This window comes from Plecotus auritus, assembly GCF_963455305.1.
Source record: "Plecotus auritus genome assembly, chromosome: 11".
Classification (NCBI taxonomy): Eukaryota; Metazoa; Chordata; class Mammalia; order Chiroptera; family Vespertilionidae; genus Plecotus; species Plecotus auritus.
Window position 1 is genome coordinate 18685454 of NC_137777.1, and position 23167 is coordinate 18708620.

Consider the following 23167-nt stretch of genomic DNA (forward strand, 5'->3'; position numbering starts at 1 on the left):
AGGCTATTGTGAGAACTTGTAATAATATAGGTAAATTGACTGGCTCATAATCTGCACATAGAAGCAATAGTGGACTAGAAACATGTATTTTTCCACTAAACACACATTACAACAAGGTGTAAAAAGAAGCAGAAATGTATTTTGTATTATAGGTCAAATTCCCGAATAGGCCAGTAACATCTGGGCCAGAAGATAGAGGGCTTGCATGGGGAAAAAGAAATATACTCTAAACTGCTCTGCAGAGGAAAGGAGAGAAAGTTAACGGATTGGTTAATTGAAAGGTCAGGTTTTCAACAGATTATAGTTCATTATTACTTGCAACAGATTTAATTGATGGTAATTAACAGCACGTAAAGCTCTATGAAAACTCCATGGCATTGCTTATATTCATTTAACAAGCCTCAGAGTGCCAGTACTGTACTTAGAGCTTTCATGATTCAGCAAAGCTTTAAAATATATAGTTCCTGTAATCAAAGAAAAAATGGAATAAAAAATAGTAACCAAAGCATGAACTCACTAAATATTAAAATTTTGAAAATTGAGAAAATAAAGCCAGAAAGTTGAATTAAAGGCTAAAATATATACATATATATGTGTGTGTGTGTGTGTGTATTTCATTAAAATAAATTATAAATAATTACAGTTTCTAGACCTATAAAAAGACAATGGTAACTCTTCACCTTTCAATATTGAGTCTAAACAGCTCTTCATGTATTAAATGACCACCATGAAGCAGTTAATTCAATTTCTAAAATGTTACCATATTTACAACTGGAAAACCAACTCAGTGTGGGTGAAAGTCCATAGTCAAATTATAGTATTGCTCTTTTGGGGAGGATGGTTGGGCACAGGACACTTTATCACCCTATAAAGGGTTCATTTTAGTCTTAAAAGCTGTAACATATATTTTAACACAACAGTGGTCAATAGCTGGTCAGTAGCTTCTTAATCATGGTGAAAATACACGACCAGCATGTCCACAAATTGCTAGTTTTCTTGCTACTTTTGTTTCCTTTTAAAGCAAGCAGCCCTTCCTGTTAGCAGAATTATTTCCCAAGAAATACTGATAAACATTCCAAAGGTACAACAGAACTAAAGGATGAAAAAGAACAAAGCATTTACATTTTTTAAAAAAGGACTATACACTTCATAAATCAATTGTTATCTAGAAAGCCTGATTTTTCTTTAAAACATGACCTGCACCATTAAGCCTTTTGGCCAAAAAGTTATAACAATAAGCACTGGGAATTAATTTTACAAGGTCCTTTGCTGATCTTTATTGTTACCTGTAGCTCCCTTTCCTCATTTTGTTCCGTGTTCCTAATACCAGTCCACAGAACCTGGCATTTCTGAAATACCTATCATTCTCTGTCAAGTCCCTTCGGACGTCTTCAGGCACAAATCCTGCTAGAAGAAAGCTTAATTGTTTGTCCTAAAATTTAAGTAGAACAAAAATCTGATGCGTTCAAATTGTTGAATATGACAACCATGAAAAAGCACGAGATGAGTTATAAGCAGTGACTGTAAACATGAAGATCAATAGTTAAGTGACGAAACCAAGTTGCAAGATATCTAGTGGATAATATAATAAAACCATATGTGCATGGTGGGGTATGAATAGCTTGGAGAATTTAATTTGGGAAAGGGTGGTAGAATTTTGAAATACGTTAAAATTATATATTTCTGAATTATATGAATCTTTTATCATTGTAATACATTTAGTATTAAAACAAACCAAAGTTATTGCAATATGCATTTGTGACCTACTTGAATTTACAGGATATAAAACTTTATTAGCATTCTAAAATGAATTCTTTTGATTTCAAGGTAAGAATGAATGAAGAAGTATATCCCATCCCAAATTTTTTTTAGATTTGGGTGCATGAAACTACACCCATTCTTTTATAATGCTGAAGCTTGCTTTAGCCTTCAAATTACACAATCATTTGACCAACTCTCGACAGTATCCTTTGTTTTCATATAGTCAATGGCACATTTCTTTCACTCCAATCATAAGGAAAAGAACTAAATTAATTTTTGTTCAGTAAAGCCTTTACTAGTAAACAAAAGCTTTGATTGGTGTCAAGTCCCAACATCACCAGAAGCTCTGCTGGCCTTCCTGGTCTCAGTCACTCTTTGCCACAACATAAAACCAACGCCCGCAGCCCGTGCATTCAGCGGCCTGAACCGACTCGACTCATGTATGCGCAGACACCTATGAACTGAAAGCTTTTTAAAGCGAGCAACTACATAGACTGCTACCCTGGAGATCTACATCTGGACATGCTTCCACGCCTGAAAACCTTTCCTCACTGCTCCAGGCCCACCCACAACCCACTGCCCTCTTCTGCCATTTCTCCGGAAACTACCCCTTCTGCTTTGGAGAAAACCACTATTTGTGGGGCTTCATAGCTCCCCTCACCCCAGCTACTCTATCCAACATTGCTTAAGCTTGTTATCCTTAAGTAACTGGGATTTAAATCTACTCTATTAACTAGTTCTTAACATAAAAGTAAAACATTCTCATTATAAATAAAAATTCTAAACAACACAGTAGGTTTCAAAGAGCATAAGAAATACCCTTCCTTACTTTAATGGCATAGCAGGCCTACTTCTCAGAAACAGCAACTGTATTGCATTTCAGAAAAATCTCTATGTCAACTTCATAAATAAATGAGTTTTAAAATACCAGTGGGATCATTTAATAGACTGATAAACCTTAGAAAATTTTACACTGTGTAAAAAAACAGGTATATCAAAGTTTACCAAACATAGGTCCTTTCTATAAAAATCTGGGCTTTAAGTCCTCACTCAGAAATATAAGACCCTGGTTTAGCCAACTTACATGCTTCTAAATTACATGCCTCCTCAAAAATGCAGTCCACGAGATGAGGACTGCCAATATCGGTTTGAGTAAAATTACTGTCCAAGTGAAACTGCCTCCAATGCCGTCTGACGGGGCTGTCATTTGGCAAGAGGGGTTTATTCTGGCCAGGAGGGGAAAATAGGCTGGGCACCCCTTCTCCTGTCCTCCCACAGTACCCATACAGGCTCCATTATAACCCTTTCAAATTATACTGCAGCACAGTTCAACAGTTCATTCCAAACATTCTCCAAAAATGTAGCATTGTGCCAGACCCTGAGAACATAAAGTTATGATACCCATTCCCTGGCCTGGAGGTGCGAACGCCAAAGGCGGGGGCCATGTGCACTTCCAGGGCCTGGCCACACAGTGCCGTAGGTACCCGCTGGGTACCTTAGAGGCAGGGAAGATGGAGTCACTTCTGTTCAGCCATTACTTTTCTGTATTTTGTTTTCAGTCTGTGGATTCCTTGCTTCTAACACAGAGCCGGGCACATGGTGGGGTTGTCATGCTCGCCAAGTGCACTCACGTGCATGCCACTTAAAAATGCAATTCCTTTGTAGCATTTAAAGGATCATTTGAATGCTTAGTTTGAGATTGCTTGCACATGCACTGTACATATCTTTAAAAAGAAAAGTTGGTTGGTTGCCATAAATCTTATTGGAGGAACAAACAGTGAAATACATATTTAGAAATAGAAAACACCTAAATGGAAAGCAATTATAATGGAGAATGTCAACACTGAAGGGCGCCAGGCAATCTGCGCTATAGATGCTGGAACCTCCGCTGAGCAGGTGTTAGACAGACAGAGGGAAGACAGAGATCTGGCCATGACCACCAGGCATAACGAGGCAATGAAGAAACGTCACACGCATGCGATGGACCCCAGGAAGAGAGGCTGGGATGAGCTGGAGGTGGCGTGGAGGGGATGGTTACTTGGTCTTAGATTGCTGTGGGCAGGGAATTTCACTTCATATGTAGTTTCAAAAAAGGAAGTAAGACTATAAGTTACTTGTACTTTGTGTGGTTTTCAGTGTTTAAGTAACAATAAAAGTGAAGTTAGGTTCAAGATTAGGTCTTGCTTCCACTATTGTAAAAATTCTTGAACCTGAGAGTAACATGACAAAGATGGTACCTGGTTTGCTCCCTCACTTCAGCCAGTGAAAGCCATGAGGAGCCAGGCATCATGATGGATCATGAAAGGCACAGGTGAAAAAGCACACCAGCATCTTCAGGCCACTAAAGGGAACCGTCCCAGGCAGGCAATGAGATGACAACCTGACTGCTCTGAAGCGCGCACAGAGTGAGCTGGGGAGCCCTTGTTTTCAGGAAATGAAGCTTCCTGGAAGCAGGAAGAGAGTGATGGTAAGGCAAGGCGCCTAGAGCCTCAGCACTCTAAGAGGAAACAGTCGTGGGGAAAGGAGTTCCGTGAATCAGTAGAGCCTACGAGCTGAGTTGGGATGAAAACGGAGAGAAGCCACAGGCCTGCCATCATCCCCTCTGCCTGTGGTCCCACAGCACGGATGGTCTTGGCACCCTGGCAGAGTTGGTTTTGTTTATCTTACCAGCAAGACCTAGATGACAAGAACCACCTCTTAACTGAGTATCTCAGCATGGCCCATCGTATAAACAAAAAACTAAAACCCTGACATGAAAGCAGAGAAAAATCAAGCTTTGCTAAGCCCAGCTGTGCAGAGACACACCAAGGAAGCCCTTTCTGTTATTTCTTGGTCACAGGCTGGGGGCTGCAGGCTGCATTGGCACACCCTGGTCGCCTGGCTGCGGACTGCTCCTCAGCTGCCCTTTACTGTCAGACTACCAGCATCGCAATCCCGAATGAGGCAGACGATGACCCCCGCCGGGGGCATTTCGTCTTCAAGTGCAGTTACAAGAATACAAGAGCACCAAGACCACCCCTGGAAAACTCTATACGGTTCTCTGCTCAGGGTGAACTAAAATCTGAACAGAAATGAAGGCGACAGGTTGTTCCAAAAGGCATATGAAATTAGACCTTGAGCAATTTTTTTCAGATGGAAAGTACTAGACTGTGCAACTTCATATGAGGTTTCGTAAAACTGCTTAAATATTTATAGGTTTCTCTAAAAACTTCAAATAATGCTGTTTAACATTCCTTATCAAAACTCCCAATGATTTACAATACAATTTTTAAGCTTTATGTTAACAAAATCATGTATTTCTAATATGTACTAGGGCAGTAATCCCATTAGAGTTGGGACTGATGAAAACTAGGACCTAAAATCTAAAAAATTACATTCTTTGCAGTAATATTTAATAATTTTAATAAAATGGAATTTTATACATATTAATTATATGATAATTAATATAATAGATAATCATATATATATATATATATATATATATATATATATAGTATATTTACTAAAAAAAAAAGGCATTATCTGTAGTAAATTATCTCTACCTTTGTTTTGGTCATGCAGCTAAACAAACTGACTACAATCATTTGTTGAATACCTGCATGGAAAGTCATCTACTTCAAACATTAGGAACCAGGATTTAGGAAAACTGAGATCTAAATGCAATTTTAGATCTTGGGGTAGAGACAGGGGTGGGGGAATTACATCCTCTGTGTGCCCTGTTCTCTTTACCGCCAAATAGGAGGGGGAAATGCCTGACCTACCTACGTCAGATGAAGGGTCAGAGTATCAGATTAAAGATGAGAACAAAAGAATAGGTAAAAGGTGCCACCTAAATGTATATTACTCCTTAGAGCCCAATAAGCCTACCCTTCAACAGACACCGTTTGAAATGTGCAGGGCCCCTTTCTGAGCACAAGGAAGCTGTTCGGTTCCTAAAGTCACTAAAGGTGGTCTGTCATGGCCATTGGGGCTGTGACCACAAGGATGGCAAGATCCTGCCTTGGCAGTTACTTTCATCTCCAAATCGCAATTAGGTAAGATGAATGGACTCCATCCAGAAATTTACGTATTATTTTTCAGATAGCTATTAAGTTCTATCTTATATGCCAAAAGTGCCCTTTATTTCAACCTCTGAGGATATATATGCTGTTAAATGTAATTTTTTCCCCTCCTGACTCATTTTAACTTAGCATTACAATAGTTCATTCAAATAAAAACCCAAAATTCAAATTTATGAAATATGTTGCTGGTAGCTTCATTGCAATATTTGACTGTTTTAAAATGATAGCTTGCCCACCCACACACAGAAAAAAATCTGAAGAAATATTGAGGCTTGTGCAAAATTGTGTGGTCAAGTAATGAAGAATTATAAAAATGTTGGCTTCATTTCTCATGTATTCAAGTGATGCATATTTGAAATCATTCTCAAAACAACCGAAATTAAAACTTGGATACATCTGCTGGGACTTCAAGAGTAGGTGTTTTAGAGGGGTGTTTTTTTTTTCCATCTAAAGGTTGTGAAAGAGGAGGACAGCTACCTCAAAACAAAAGTAGGAAGGGAATGTGATAACAATAAAAATGGTTTTAAAATTACAAACCAAATTAATCTCTCTTATCAGATGTTTAATCCCTGCCAGTAGCAGCTCTCTCGTCCTGGTTACTCCTTGTGCTTTTCCTTTTTTGGTGACTTCTCACCCTTTCACATTAGACAGAAGCAGAGCATTTTAATAAACCAGACTTGAGTCTTAGTCGCATTTTTAAAACATTGAAAAAAGCAGAGCTCTCCAACTAAACGGAAAAGCATACGTAAGCTAATATATGCTAATATATGCCCTGCCCTCCACGCAACCTCCACCCCCCCCCAAAAAAAAACAAAAAAATCTCTTAATCCCTTCACACGCCAAACAGGCGAAAGCAGGAATCAGCCAACTCTTCCCGTAAAAGACCAGACAGTATTTTAGGCTAGTGGGCCATGGATCTCTGTCTCAACGACTCTGCTCTGCTGTAGAACAAAAGCAGCCATAGACAATGTATAGATGATTGTGTAGCTATTTCCGATAAAACTTTATTTATGAATACTGAAATTTGATTATTTGTATGTGTTGCAAAATATTGTTCTTCCTTTGATTTTTTTCCCCCAGGCCAGTTAAAAACCTAAAGTCTACTAATTAGCTCAAGGGCCTCACATAAATGGGGGGCAGGCCAGATTATGGCCACTAGTCTTGGTTTGCTGACCCCTAAACTAGAGGATGATTGATAAATGCATGAGGCACATTGGAGGGAAAAGGAAAAAAAGGAAGGGTTTCATTCTGAAACATGAAATGGCAGTATTTAAGCTTAGGGAGGCTTAGGGACTCTGCCATCTTTCAAAAGCACAAACAGTCTTGTCCTTTCCCTGCTTTAAAACCCTTCAGTGGCTCCCTGTCACTTCCAGATCCAGATCAAACCCTTGATTTTAAAACAGAAGATCCTTCTTGTCAGACACACCCATCCATTGCCTTAGCTTCACCTCCACGTGTGCCTTTCATCCTATCCATGCTAGTTTCATCTGACCTCCCCACACCAAGATACTGTGACAGCACTTCTTCTGTCGTTGCAGTTACTATGTTCATCACAACCATTCCCCCCCCCCATTAAATGGGGGTCTCATACAGAAAACAGAGAATGTCTTCTGTTCTATATTCACGGGTCCATCACACAGGTGATGATCTATCTGCTGAGTGACTAACGAATTTCATACTTAAATTTCTATCAGTTTAGAATAAACACTGGAAAAGAGTCCACCTTATACATTTTAATGCAATTGCATGATTTTGTTACAAATAAAAATACTTTAGATTATGAAGAGCTCCATTTGCAGTTCAGGCACCAATTTATTATATACTACATCAAGCTCTTACGTCTCATTTTTCATATCTAAGAAACAAAAACTATGCATATTCCTTAACTGTAAACTTAATAAAGATGAGAGTTGGAGGGAGAGACTGAACACTGCAGAAACTAGACCTAAAAATCCATATAAAGTCACAAAGAGATCAATATTAAAGAGGTAACTGCCAACAGCAGATATGATATGAGAGTGAAACATTGATAGGCTGCCTCCTGCACGCACCCCACCGCAGATCAAGCATGAAACCCCGGCATGTGCCCTGACTTGGAATCGAACCAGCAACCTTTAAGTTCATGGGACAACACACAACCAAAAGAGCCACACTGGCTAGGGCTCTCTAGAGATTTTTTTACAGACTCATGAGAGTTACTAGAACTAGAAGGCTATTATTCCAGAGTGTGTTAGGTAATTTGTCTAAGCTCACAAAGCTAGTTACTGTCAGAGCTCAAATCAGAGCCCAAAGTTCCTTCCAACCCAGTGTTCTTTTATTTTATTTTTTTTAATATATTTATTGATTTCAGAGAGGAAGGGAGAGGGAGAGAGAGATAGAAACATCAATGATGAAAGAGAATCATTATCAGCCGCCTCCTGCATGCTCCCCTACTGGGGAATGAGCCTGCAACCTAGGCATGTGCCCTTGGCCGGAATCAAACCTGGGACCCCTCAGTCCGCAGGCCGACACTCTATCCACTGAGCCAAACCGGCTAGGGCCCCAGTGTTCTTTTAAAGATGTCATCTACCACAAACTGATTTCTCTGTTTAAAGATAAAATCTGTCTTAAATTCCTTAATAGGATTTAAAATACTTAAACTGACCATTCATTTAAGGAAAAAAAAAAAGTCAAAGAAACTTTGAGATTTGTCTAATACTATGTTTGGAACTGCATAATAGTTTTGTCTATATCACATGGTTTGATTTTTAAAGAACAGTATACTGCCCCCCCCGCGCCCCGCCGCCCAGAGAATGTTCTGTTGGAGTCTCAGACTTTGAGGCCACCCTGCTACTGACTCATTGTGTGACTTTGAAGAATTATTTCCTTTACAAACCTCAATATGCAAATTTCTTGGGGGCAGGAGTGGCAGGAACAGGGGAGAAGGGAGGGAGACAGGTAGAATAGAATCAATTAGGTCTCTTCCAGATCTAGGTGAATAATTTTTTTTATTAGTTTAAAGAAATGTCTACATGCCTGAAAGAGGACTTACAGGGTTGTGAAAACACACACACATGCACACACATGTGCACACATGTACACACACTCACACACAGGTTGAAAGGTAAAAGTGTTTATTAATTGAACTAAACATCCTCTCCTTTAAGAACTATTGGAAAGATGTTTTCTTTGGTACCTTCTGCAGCATGGCCTATAGGGCAAGGTCTCTTTCTAGAGAAGAAACTAGCTTGAGAGAATGCCCTTTCAAAGTGTGCCCACCCCTCAAAAAAGATAGATTCTAAAACTTATCCAATAATGTGGTTTTTGTCATTTTGTTTTCTCCAAGAGCATCAGGGTGGAATGGTTAAAGAAACAGGAATCTGAGAAAAACTGCATCCCCTTCTTAGCTTTGAGTCATACTGTGTGTCCTTGGGTAGGTTCCTGAATGGTTCTAAGCTCGTCTTCTCAATAGTAAAATGTTAATGTTTACCAATATCACATAGGGTTATTAAGCGAGTTTTGGAATAGCCGTTTCCACCTGGAATTTGAGTTTGAGAAGAAGGGCTGGTCTGGAATAGCAAATAGCAGTAATTTCTAGAGGCATTCATAGAAAGCACAGAATGTTAGAGCAATGATCTCATAGCCTCCCCTAGGTTTTACAGATGAGTTTTTACTGGTGTTCAGAGAATATGAGATGCACTCATCATCAAAGAGTAAGTTAGGAAACCCAACTGATCTGTAGCCCAATGTCCCAAGTTGAGTGACACATTAGATGGTCACCCTATCACCCATACACAGTATGTAAAATGCTAGACCTAGAACTTGAGATAAATTTCAGGACTGTTTACATTCTTGCCTCATCTTCCTTGCACATTAAAAGTCTAAAATAAAAAATCACACAGAATATTTGTGGACTCAAATCCCCCCAAAGTGGTCTAAAGCAATCTAAGTAGGAATCCGTTTAATGATGAACCCATCCTCCTATGAAGTTCAAAAACTATAAAAGACAAATAACTAGGTAGCCCAAATCATACAGCATAAGGATAAGATAATTCTTTGCAAAAATTAGCCAGTCTAGCCCTAGCCGTTTTGCTTCAGTGGATAGAGCATCAGCCTGCAGACCAAAGGGTCTTAGTTCCATTCCAGTCAAGGGCACGTGCCTGGATTACAGGATATTCCCTGGCCTGAACCCTGGTCAGGGCACGTGCAAGAGGCAACCAATCAATGTGTTTCTCACACATCAATATTTCTCTCTGTCTTTCCCTCTCTCTTCCATTCTCTATAAGAAATCAATGGAAAAATATCCTCAGGTGAGGATTAAAAAAAACACCAAAAACTAGCCAGTCTATTAATACTTGTTGGGAGTTATGCCTCCTCTACTTATTAATCTAAAACAATTTCATGAAATGGAAGTAGATGCAAATTTTCTCTAAGCCTATATAGTTCTATCTGTGCTGATTGCAAAACTATTCACCCAGTCACCTTAGCCAGAAACCATAGGATCAAATTTAATTCTTTCTCTTCACTCTGCCAAATTACTAAGTCCCAATGACTATTTTTATTTTATTTTTTAATTGAATTTATTGGGGTGACATTGGTTTGCAAAACCATACAGGTTTCAAGTGTACAACTCAATAAAACATCTTCACACTGCATTGTGTGCTCATCTCTCCAAGCAAAGTCTCTTTCTGTCCCCATATTCTCCCACTTTGCCCACCTCCACCTACCCCTACCCCCTTTCTCTCTGGCTATCACCACTCTGTTGTTTGTGTCTGCATGTGATATTCATGTTTTTTTTGCTTAATCTCTTCACCTTCTTTCATCCAGCCCCCAAAACCCCCTCTCCTCTGACAGTTGTCAGGCTGTTCCTTGTGTCCATACCTCTGTTTCTATTTTGTTTGTCAGTTTATTTTATTCATTATATTCCATATATAAGTGAGATCATAAGGTATTTGTCTCTCTCTGACTGGCTTATTTCAGTTAGCATAATTATCTCCAGGTTCATCCATGCTGTTGCAAAAGGTAAAATTCCCTTTTTTATGGCTGAGTAGTATTCCATTGACTATTTTTAAAGTCTCTGGAATTCATTACCCACAAACCTTTCATCAGAACACTATTTCCAATTCTTGATTGTTAAAGTACCCTTCCTCTACTTTCTATTCTTCTCCAATTCATTCATCTCCCTCACTTCTGCCAGAATTATCTTAAATAAAACTATTTCTTTAGTCCACTGCCTGCTCAGAACCCTCAGAAAATATCCCTATCTCTTCTCATGGTACTCAAGACCTTTATCAATTGCACTCAAACTCCACTTTCCATCCCCAATTCCAACCACACTTCCCATTAAGCACATACTACTCAATGGTTCTCATCCAAAGATGGTACTGCTTTCCTAGGTGTCTGGAAATGTTTGGGGACATTTTTGCTTGTCACAGTGATTTGAGGGCACACAAGACATTTAATGAGCAGGAACTAAGGACAAAAAAGGTCCAGCAATGTAGGACAAGATGCCTTACCAAAATGCCAAACACATTATTTTTACACGTGTGGTTCCTTCTTCCTAGAATCTATTTAACCTCCCCTCCACTACTTCTGCCTTCATCCAAAATAATATTGTAGTTGGATGATACAATTCAAACTCTCCTCTTATCCAAAGAGCTCAACTGATTTAACAGTCATATACACAGTGTGTTAATGGGAGATAATTAAATCACTCCCATAGCACACTGGTTGCCTGCTGATCAGCACAGTGTATTAAATTATGATCAAACTTCTTACCCACCTTTCATTTCACTCCATGTTCCCCTTTTCCTTATCCCCTCTGTTCCCCAGAATTTAAACTCCTTTAAGAAATGGATGTTCCTTTTTAAACTCTAATTTCTACTGTTTTTGTAGTATTCTATGAATGATTTTTGAATTAAAAGATGAAACATTGCACCTGCATTCCCATATATCTATGTTAAAATGCCATTTCTTAATAGGCTTTTTTTGGGGGGTAGCTGTTAAAGTTAGAATACTTTGAAGTAAACAAAATATTTTAGTTATATCTTTTATCAGTAATGGTGCTTTACAGAACTTCAAAATGAATGTATTAAATTAACATTAGACTAAATAAGGTATTACAAACTCAGGCAAAAGAGGGAAAATAAGCTATAAATACTGTGGGGTGAACTGGGGAAAACGTTCGTTCCCAGTTTAAAAAAAAAAAAAAGGTATTTAAGTTTCTTTTTTTTTAAGTGCTTTACAAAGATCTGCCTAATCAGCTTATGTATTGAGATAACTGTTATAAAAAAAAATTACTTAATCTTTAAAAAGTGTGTGCAATATACTTCACCACAAAAGATATATTTAAAGTGTTCTTTACCTCACCCCACTCAATTTTTTAAATTTGAAGTTTACATTTTTCTTTAATATTTACATATTGAAGATATATCCTTGTTGTAGTAAAAAATTTCAACTTAACCCCCCTACGTTGCATACACAGTAAAAGAGGGTAGACAAAAGTCAACTGCTCACGTGCACATCTGTTCATATCTGGGGCTCGGTGTCCGTAGTAGCCTGATGGGCAGGAATGCAGGCACTCTCCATACTGGCGCATGCCTTCTCTTCGAAGAAAGAAGAACAACTTCTGTTGACATCGGCTGCACCCATTGTCCTTTGAACAAGACAAGCAACCCTTGCAAGTGGGATTTGATACATAACTAGCTGTAAAAGAAAAAAAAAAAAACAGAAAGCATGTTTAAATGTAAATTGGATGAGGCTGGTCAATATGATATACTGTGTAGACAAGTATCTCTTGTTCTCTTACTTTCATCACATAGAAAATCCAAACAAAATAACCTCTGCCACCCCCAAGAAAAATTATTATTGCACAGCCAATGTTAGAAACAGCGAGAAAACTCAGAGTCAGAGTTGAGGCCAGAAGCTCAAATGGACTGGCTTGTGGAGATGTTAGACCAGACAGAGGTAGACCTCATGGCAAGGTCCTGAGTCCAGACCAAGAAATGTGCATGTAAAGAGCTGGAGTTGTGAGGGCTGTTTGTCCATGAAACAAGTCCTAGAAGCTCCCACTCCAACTGGCCAGAGAAGATTCCAAGCCTGGATTAGGGGCATTAAGAGGGTGAGCAGAAAAGAGAGAAAATGTAACCCATGAGAAATAAGTACCCACATTTGCAAGACATCCAAGAGCGGGCTCCAAGCCTAAATTATTGATGTAGTATGTAGCGCCTAAGTCAAAAGGTTAACATATCAACTTGTCCAAATCTAGTAAAACCCACCAAAAAAGAAAGAAAGGAAGAAAGAAATCTGAAACTACGTTAAATTTTTTACAATCCTGAGACCAGGGGCTTTCATGGAAAACCACCTTAACAAAATGAACAAGTCACACATACAGGCAAACTGCTGTGAGGAAGAGTCATCAGTCTCGGTGAGAGAGAGATTTCACAACTAAAGAGTCAAAGGAGTTAGGCTCCAGGGGTGGGCAAACTTTTTGACTCGAGGGCCACAATAGGTTCTTAAACTGGACCAGAGGGCCGGAACAAAAGCATGGATGGAGAGTTTGTGTGAACTAATATAAATTCAAAGTAAAGGAGCGGAGGGGAGAGCAAGAGAACCCTCCGCTCTTTCGGCTCTGCGGGCCAGATAGAACAGCCGAACAGGCCGGATCCGGCCCGCGGGCCGTAGTTTGCCCACGGCTGGTAGGCCTACAGGTCTGTGGCGAGCTGCAGCCATGGGTTTCTCTTCCGCAGGATGGGGGTTTGTGAAAGTTGTCAAGAATAAGGCCTACTTCAATGATACCAAGTGAAATTCAGAATATGACGAGAGGGTAAAACTGATTACTATGCCCAGAAACACTTGGCAGTCCAGGATAAAAGTAAGTAAAACACACCTAAATACAGGATGATAGTTTGTGTAACCAACAGAGATATCATTTGTCAGATTGCTTATGCTCACATAGAAGGACATATGATAGTTTGTGCAGCTTATGCTCATGAACTCCCAAAGTATGGTGTGAAGTTTGGCCTGACAAATTATGCTGCAGCATATTATACTGGCCTGCTGCTGGCCCGCAGGCTTCTCAATAGGTTTGGCATGGACAAGATCTATGAAGGCCAGGTGGAGGTGACTGGAGATGAATACAACGTGGAAAGCATTGATGGTCAACCTGGTGCCTTCACCTGCTATTTGGATGCAGGGCTTGCCAGAACTACTACTGGAAATGGAGTTTTTGGGGCCTTGAAGGGAGCTGTGTTTGGAGGCTTATCTATCCCTCACAGTACCCAACGATTCCCTGGTCATGATTCAGAAAGCAAGGAATTCAATGCGGAAGTACATTGGAAGCACATCATGGGTCAGAACGTTGCAGATTATATGCATTATCTAATGGAAGAAAATGAAGATGCTTACAAGAAACAGTTCTCTCAATACATAAAGAACAATGTAACTCCAGACATGATTGAGATGTGTAAGAAAGTTCATGCTGCTATACGAGAGAATCCAGTCTATGAGAAGAAGCCTAAGAAAGACGTTAAAAAGAAGAGGTGGAACCGTCCCAAAATGTCTCTTGCCCAGAAGAAAGATCGGGTAGCTCAGAATAAAGCAAGCTTCCTCAGAGCTCAGCAATGGGCTGCTGAGAGCTAATAAACCAAATCACAATTTTCTATGAAGATTTTTCAGAGAGACAATAAACTTACAAGGCAAACAGGAAAAAAAAAGAGTCAGAAATAACAGAACAATCTAAAAAGGACTTTTAAATGAGTATCTTTAGGATATTTGAAAAGATAAAATAAGGACCAGAAATCACAGAAGAATATCATAAAAATAATTTACAAAAATTAGAAAGCGATGAAAATTCTAAAGCTGACCGATTAAATGGTAAACTAGAAGAGAGGAAGCTAACTGGAAAACAGGTTTAAAGAACTGAAAACAAAACAAAATAAAGGCAAAAATATAAAAAGGATGAGATGCATGAAAGAAAAAAATGGTAAAGCTCCAAAACATGATTAGGTATTGCAAAATCAAATAAAGAGAATGAGTAAGACATAATATTCAAAATGATCATGGCTAATTAGTTTTCAGAATTAAAGAAATACATGAATTCTTCAATGATAAAATCAGAGTCCTGATCAGATCAGCAAACACAAGTTGGCATCTAAACATAGCCTATTTATAATTAAAGGAGGAAATCAAACCAGAGGGAACAGCAGATTACCTAGAAATGAATAAAAATTAGACTTTTAGCAGACTCCTCATTAGAAACAATGTTAGGTAGATAGTGGAATCTTATCTTCAACAGGCTGAGGGAAAAATTCTCAAACTATAATTCTATAAGCAGTTAAATGATAGTGGACGAATGAGGTCAAAATAAAGGCAAAGAACTTATTAATCAGAAAAGCTCACTAAAAGAATAAACTGTATATATTGGGGAAAATAAAATGGAACCCAGAAGGAAGTAGACTATAAGAATCAATAGTGATGAAACCATTTGAGAAAAATAGTGGTGTACCTATAAAATTATCAATTTCAAAAACAATGATTAAGCCTCAGGGTTTAAAAATAATACATATTTTATATTCAACATCAATAGCATGGAAGACTTGAGGGAAGCCAAAGTTAAAGCACTCAAAGTTTCTGTTACTATGAGTGAAGAAGACCAATATAAATTAAACTTTGTTAGATTAAAACTCCAAATAGCAACTACAAAAAGAGGAATGCATAACTTTAAACCAGGGATGGCTACAAGCAGATATAATAAATGTATAAAAAATGAGTAGGAAGTAATAATCCAAATGTCTGTGAACATTTGATAAATCATGGTATCTTATATAATAAAAGCCCAGTGACCATAACGGTGTAACGACTGGAACGACTGCTCAACCAGTCACTATGAGGTGCATTGACCACCTCTTGGTCCTTCCCCCTGGCCTGTAGGCTCCGATCGCAGCATGGTGAACAGGGAACCACAGAGAAACGGGTGGGTGGCAACGGGGCAGGACTGGGAACTGGCAAGTGGGCAGAAGATGGCCCTGATTGCAGGCTAGGCCTAGGGACCCTACCCGCACATGATTTCATGTGCTGGGCCTCTAGTCTCACTATATAAAAGCCCAGCGACAGAATGGTGGAATAACCAGAACAACCAGTCGACCGGTTGCTATGAAATGCTCTGACCACCAGGAGGCAGATGCTCAACACAGGAGCTGCCCCCGGTGGTCAGTGCACTCCCACAGTGGGAGCGCCACTTGGCTGACTGGGATGAGCGGTGCTCCCACAGTGGGCCAATCCCTGCAGGCCACACCCCCACCAGTGCACAAATCCATGCACCAGATCTCTAGTATTCTTAATATGAATTTTAATGATATAAAGGATTAAACTATCAGTACAACCACAAACATAAATGAAATTCATATGCATTTTGTGGAGCAAAAGAAACCAGACCAAAAGGAAAAATAAGTGTCTATTCTAATAATTCTACTTATATTGATATCAAGGGCCCAAAAAGCTAATCTATGGTGACTAATGCCTTTGAGGACTGGGGACTAACTGGAAAGGCTATGGTGAGATTTTTGGTAGGTATATTAGTTTGCTAAAGTTACCTTCACATATTACCACAACGTGTAGCTTCAACAACAGGAATTTATTCTCTCAGTCCTGTAGACTGGAAGTCTGAAATCAAGGTGTCAGCAGGGCCAGATTCCTCCAAGGGCCCCAGGAAAGGACTCCTTGCCTCTTCTGGTGGCCCCAGGTGCTCCTTGGCTAGTGGCAGCATCGCTCCAGTCTCCGCCTCTATCTTCACGTGTGCCTTCCCTACATTACTCTACGTATCCTTTCCTGTTTCTCACCTGGACCCAGTATGATCTCATACTCATCCTTACCTTCACTGAAAAGGTTTTATTCTAATACCTTCACTATATTTGCAAAGCCACTGTCTTCAAATAAGGGCACATACTGAGGTTCCAGGTGGATGTGAATTAAGGGCTGGGGGTCAGTGGGGGACTATTTAACCCACTGCAGGAGGTAATGGAAATGTTCTAATCTTGATTAGATATTGGTGAAACAAACATATATGCAGGATGGGGCAAAAGTAGGTAAATGAAAAAAACAGTTTATTCTTGTATCATTATTTATTCATTATTGTATTATTTCTCATATAAAGAATTTTAAACTGACTTTTGCCCCATCCTGTATTTGCAAAACTCAAACTGTGCATTTAAGACCTATGCATTTTTATAAATAATGTGTATAATTTATAAGTAAATTATAATACAATATATTATATACAACAACTTCAAGAATGATGTAGTTACTTATAACCTCATCACATTTGAAGTTTCATAAACTATATTGAATGCTCACCTATTCTTTATTTTTATGCTGTTTTTAAAACACACACATACAAAAAAATAACACAACAAAAAACAGAAATGTCCTATTGGAGGGATTATGTGGATAGTACTAAGTAAAGGTAGAAATAGCATCTGAAAATTGATATATGAGCTTTAGGAAGTTCACTATACCTAGTAATTGAAAAAGAAACAAAATATTTTTCTAGTCCTGATATGAAATTCAGAAATGATACAATTTGAAATCCCAGTATAATTTCTAAAATGTGAAAAATTTACATAGTTTTAGTTATTAGTATACCAAGCAAGGTCATAAATATAACAAGATATATAATGTCACAGTGACTTCATTTTATTGGGTTAACCTACAAAAGAAAGATATAAGAGAAGGAATAGAACACTCATCCATTATTGAAAGTTTTAGCTTTGAGACTACATCCTATTTGCTCTACATACAATCTTTATTAAAAAAAATATCAAGCAATAAGTATTCATACTAGCAACAATACAACAAAATACACTGCATACCATACACTTCCTTTACTTATAAGGATTCAACATCCAATCTACCTACAGCTACTTGTAGCAAATCCATATAGATTCCAGTTTCATAAGATGCCCTTCCCCTTTTGACCTTGATTTGGCCTTATAGCCTCTCTTCCAGGGAAATCCCAAACCAGGGCTTAGTCTACCTCCCAGGGAAGGGATCAATGAAAGCACTCAGGATCAGGATAAGGACCATTTACACATACACACACATACACACACACACACATACACACACACACACACACACACAGAGAGAGAGAGAGAGAGAGAGAGAGAGAGGGAGTTTTGTTTTAGAATCTATTTTATTAACAACTTTCAAATATACTGTACAGCTGTGTTAACTATAGTCATCACATTATATATTAATTACATCCCAAGTACTTATAACTAGAAGTTTGTATATTTTGACCAACTTCATCCAATTCTCCCATCTTGTTATTTACTTCTAATATTATTCCAATAAAATATATTTTTTAATTTTTAAAAATTTTATTGAAAAACTGTACTTTTCAATTACAGTTTACAGTCAATATTATTATTTTTTTTAATATCTGTATTGATTTCCGGGAGGAAGGAAGAGGAAAAGAGATAGAAACATCAATGATGAGCGAGAATCATTGATCAGAGGCCTCCTGCACGCCCCCTACTGGGGATCGAGCCCACAACCCGGGCATGTGCCCTGATGGGGAATTGAACCATGACCTCCAGGTTCATAGGTCAACACTCAACCACTGAGCCACGCCAGCCAGACCATTCAATACTATCTTGTATTAGTTTCAGGTATACAGCGTAGTGATTAAACCATCATACATTACAAAGTGCTCCCCCCAATATTTCAAATACCCACTTGAGGGCCAGGCAAGGGAGGAAAATAAGGACAGAAAGTGAGTTTGCTGAGATGATGGCACTCGATGCAGTGTGCGGATGATGTCTTATTGAGTTGTACAATTGAAACCTGTATGGTTTTGTGAACCAACATCACCCCAATAAACTCAATTGAAAAAAAGATCTTGAATTGGCCACTCAGATCTACTTCTTCCCATCTATTCCAAAATGTTGTTCTATAACCTGTTCAACTGCTTTTCTCTGCATATTGAATCTATTTCATGGACATTCTCTTGCTTGCAAACCTACTTACCCTTCCCAAATTATTTCTCATTTACTGCCTTATTTTTAATATCTGTCATAGTGGAGGAAGAAATAATCCATTCAGATGAAACTCGCCTCCTCAGCAATAATTCTTAATAAAATTTGGCAAACTTTCCAGATAACCCTTTATAATATGCATGCATATATATGTAATGTGTAATATGTATTTTTTCATAACTGTGATCAGACTTTACACAACTTGCTCAATTTCAGTTAGGTTGTGAATATCTTTTCATAGCGATGAACCAGATCAATATCACTCTGATATTGTTTTAAAGCATCGGTTTTATCTGCCACCTCTACTTACCACTAGCATCCATCAGTTATCCCAAACACTGCATTTCCAAAAACCACAACCACTTTCCTAATCCTCAGTAAGACCCCATTCTCAGTTCCTGGTTCTCACAACTCTGGTAGCTTGAGTCACTGCTGAAAGTTTCCTTCCTCCTCTAGCTTTCATGATAATGTCTCCTTCTAGAGACTTAATTCCAACCCTCATTCTTATAAGTTCACTAGTTTCATAACGCAGGCCCTTATTACTTTTCTCACTTAGATCTACTTAGGGCAACCCAACCCCTACCCACCTCTCTCTACTTCATTCTACATTCTATTGTTGGGTTCATTTTCTGCTTTTATACTTATATAAGGGTTTCTGTTACACCTTACTCTGAGATAACTATGGCCTGTTTATAGAGCATTTTCAACTATCTGAAAATAAGCCTTTACTATTTACAATTTCTCCAGCTGCCTTCTGAAAAGGTTTTATTCTAATATTGCTATTGGTGTTCTGAGCAGGATGTAAGGAGTGAGCATGTAAGTTTCAAACACTGGGATACAGCTCAACTTCTCTGCGTAAGAAAGGGGTAAGATTGGGGAGAGGAATGGGTAGGTGCAGAACGCTGAGTGAGAGGAACAGAACTGGGAATATCCAGTCGCTGAATGATGGATGAAATGGCTTTGGCAGAGGAGGTGGTGACTGGGGAGAGCCCAACTCATTGTACTTTTCAAGGTTGTGTAAGAACAGAGCCCACCTCAAGCACAAAGACCCCGTGGCATGGTATTTGGAGAAGTAATTTATGACTTGTGAAAGAGAACGCCTTTACAGTAGGAACATGTCTAGGAGGAGTTTGCTGACTGCTTTCTGGTCTTCAGTTTCACTACAGATTTGAAGAGGCAATATCAAGGTTACCCAAATCCCAAACTTCGCTTCATAAGTAAAGAGAGGCTTTGGAAGATCTACATTCATAGCAGCAGGCTTATGAAGGTTCTCTGGACCACAGTCATCACAATCTAAAGCTGAAGCTGTACTTACTTTCATTTCAGAAGTTAACCCAAGAGCCCTTTATCACCATAAATCACACTCCATAGGAGAACAGAGAATTACAGAACCAGGAGAATCAACACAAATGAAAGGCTTTTTGTTTTGTTCTGTTTTTATGTATCAGATGCCAACTTTCATCTTGATCACAAAGCTTTCAGTCAACAAATTGTTCTTCACATTTTTTAAAGGTATTCTTCAATCATTAAAAGCATTGCTTTATTTACTTGAACCTTGACTGACTTAGTGAAAATGAATTAGGGAATACTTACCTGAGCCTCTATCTTAGATATCTTTATAACCCCTACAGATGAGGAATTCTCTTAAACAGTCCTGATGTGAGCCACACCCAACCTAAGTGCTCTCTCTTCCTCCCCCCAATCTTCTTTAGTCATTAACAGTGCTCCTCAATGCTGAAGGGCAGGATTTGCAATTTGAAGCTTCATGCTCCAAACCTCAAATAGACTTTTTAGTTTAACTAACCATGCCCAGTGTCTAGTACCCTAGTAGCCTCCTTGCTGTAAATCAATAACTTAACAATTTAACTAAAACTTCTTCATCTGTAATATGGTGACTACACCAATCTCTGTATCTAAAGTCAGGCAAGAATGGACCTTTAAACATGACCAAGGTAATTTATTTTGCCAGGATCGTAATAAGTCAAATGGCTCTGCCTATTGCTTTGAGATTTAATTCAAGTGTGCAGGTGAATAAACAGATCTTAATTCCCAGCTCGGATAACATGTTTATTTGCTCTCTCTGTAAGCTTCAACTTTTCCTACCCTAAAGCCTGCTGGGACCAAGAGCCTCATCATTCCAACCAAAACACTGTTCTAAAACTAGACCCACCCAAAATCCTAAAGATGAAATACATCGCTCAAAACATGAAAAATGCTCAAAATGATGTTAGTGGTATTAACACAAATCCACGCATATTTCCAAAGGAATGTGTGGATATAGAAAACAAGACAGATCATGAGGCAGAAATCAGGTGACAATACCTATGTCTCTAACAAGAGCATCAAGAGAGAAACACGACATTAGTAGAACTTTTTACTTTTGATTCCTCTTAAATTGCCAAGTAAGTTGTTTTTTTTTATGAAACTTGGTATTTTAATTTTGATCCTTTGTTAAATCAAATTCAGTCATTCCATAGAGCATTCTGTGTAGGTGTTGAATGCCCATCTGTTTCTAATATAATCCTAACACTTTTTAAAAGTGCTCCCCTGTTTCTGGAGTTAGCCCTGGCCAAGCAAGAAGAAATCTAAATTCCTTCTCAGTGAAGGCATCCATTCCTGACAAAAGGCACAGGTTTCTCATTTTGAAAATAATAGGACTGAACAATGGGCAGTTGGCATCTTAGCCTTACTCCATATTTGCTGGTTAGATAATGTTACAAGTTCAACAGATTTTTAAAAATTAATAATCACTATGAACTTAACTGATCAAGCTTATCATAAAATTGCTAATGTTTGTCTCTGCCCAATTCCAAATTCAAGACCTATAATTAAAGACAAAAACCCTATCTCTGGCACCAATAATAGGAACTTGCATGTTGGATCTTATACAAATCAAGATGGGCATAGATCCTCCCACTAGCTGGCAACATTGGGGTAAAAATGCAATCCTGTAATCATGTGTACCACCACGCTCAAACTCAACTAAGCAATCAAGCCATGAATTGAGCCACACAAGATCTGGCCAAAATGAGAAATGCCTACATTAGGACATTTTCCTTAGTTTCATATTAAACCATAAGTATTATAGAAACTATCACCATAAAACATGTAATCTGATCTTTGATACCAACACCAAATTTTAACATTCTAGATGTTCACCATCATGCCCTAGACAGAAAATAAATGTTAAAATTAACAATGTTAATAAACAGAGGTACATTTCTACATGCCCATTAAAGTTTTAGAGGACTAAATTAACATGAATTTAATCTAGAAAAATTTTGTGCATAATAAGGACAAATGTACCAAAAACTGCAAAATTATAGAACTTTTATAATTAAACCATTATTTTCTCAATCTTTTTATCTTTTGTCATAAATTCTTCAATAGATAATACTTTTAGATAAAAAGCTTACAAAACTAACCTCCAAGTAGTAGCTTTGAAAAATCCATTATTGTGGTGAAGGCCTGGTGGGGAGGGGTGTGGATGGAGGGGACTAATGGGGGGGAAATGGTACTTTCAACAATAAAGATAAATTTTAAAAAGAAAAATCCATTATAAATTAGTTGTTTGAAAATGTTATTTAATTAATAATACCATTTTACGTACCTAAAATGTTAATTGGGAATGAAAGACCTGAAATATCCTTATCTCTAGATGTATCCCTTGAGAAAATAATATTTCTAAAAATTTACAAGTGCCTCAAAATATGGAAATCATCTCTAGAGATGAATATTGTTAATGACAATAGGATTAAAGGTCTTTAATAGGATGATCTTGCTTCTACAAAAACTCAAATTAAGCTACTAGGAGATTTTAAAATATAAAGGAAGAGAGTTAATAAAGTCACAGATTTATTTTTTAACACATGAAGTGCTACTATCTTCTAAAACAAAACATGTGCAATAGTAAAAAAGAAGTATGGAGGGACCTGGAGAGTATGATGCTAAGCGAAATAAGCCAGTCAGAGAAAGACAAGTATGACATGCTCTCACTCATATGTGGAATCTAATGAACAAAATAAACTGTTGAACCAAACGGACCCAGAGACATAGAAGCATGGAACAGACTGTGGCATCTCAGAGAGAAGGGAGGGTGAGGGTGGGTGGGTAAAGATCAACCTAAGAACTTGTATGCACATATGCATAACCCATGGACATAGACAATAGGGTGGTGGAGGCCTGAGCTGGGGGGAGGGGCAGGGGGAGGGCCAGGGGCGGGCTATAAGGGGTTAATGGGGGGGAAAAAGGGACATATGTAATACTTTCAATAAAGATTTTTAAAAAAACATGAAGAAAATGATCATAATCATATGGTTCTTATTAGTTAGT

General features: G+C 38.3%; 2 protein-coding genes across 2 annotated transcripts in view; one reads left to right on the plus strand and one right to left on the minus strand.

Annotated features, from left to right (window-relative positions):
- The window catches only part of RSPO2 (R-spondin 2), a 146093-nt gene that overhangs the window by 57619 nt on the left and 65307 nt on the right, over positions 1-23167 (minus strand). Inside the window, exon 3 of the mRNA XM_080646682.1 lies at positions 12318-12506. Within this exon, the coding sequence (XP_080502808.1) occupies positions 12318-12506 (189 nt within the window). The remainder of the gene's footprint in view (positions 1-12317; positions 12507-23167) is intronic.
- On the plus strand, positions 13686-14441 carry LOC308236553 (large ribosomal subunit protein uL18-like; the record flags this gene model as incomplete). Its single annotated transcript, XM_080646371.1, has 1 exon — positions 13686-14441. The coding sequence occupies exon 1, from the start codon at positions 13701-13703 to the stop codon at positions 14439-14441; it is 741 nt and encodes a 246-aa protein (XP_080502497.1). The 5' UTR covers positions 13686-13700.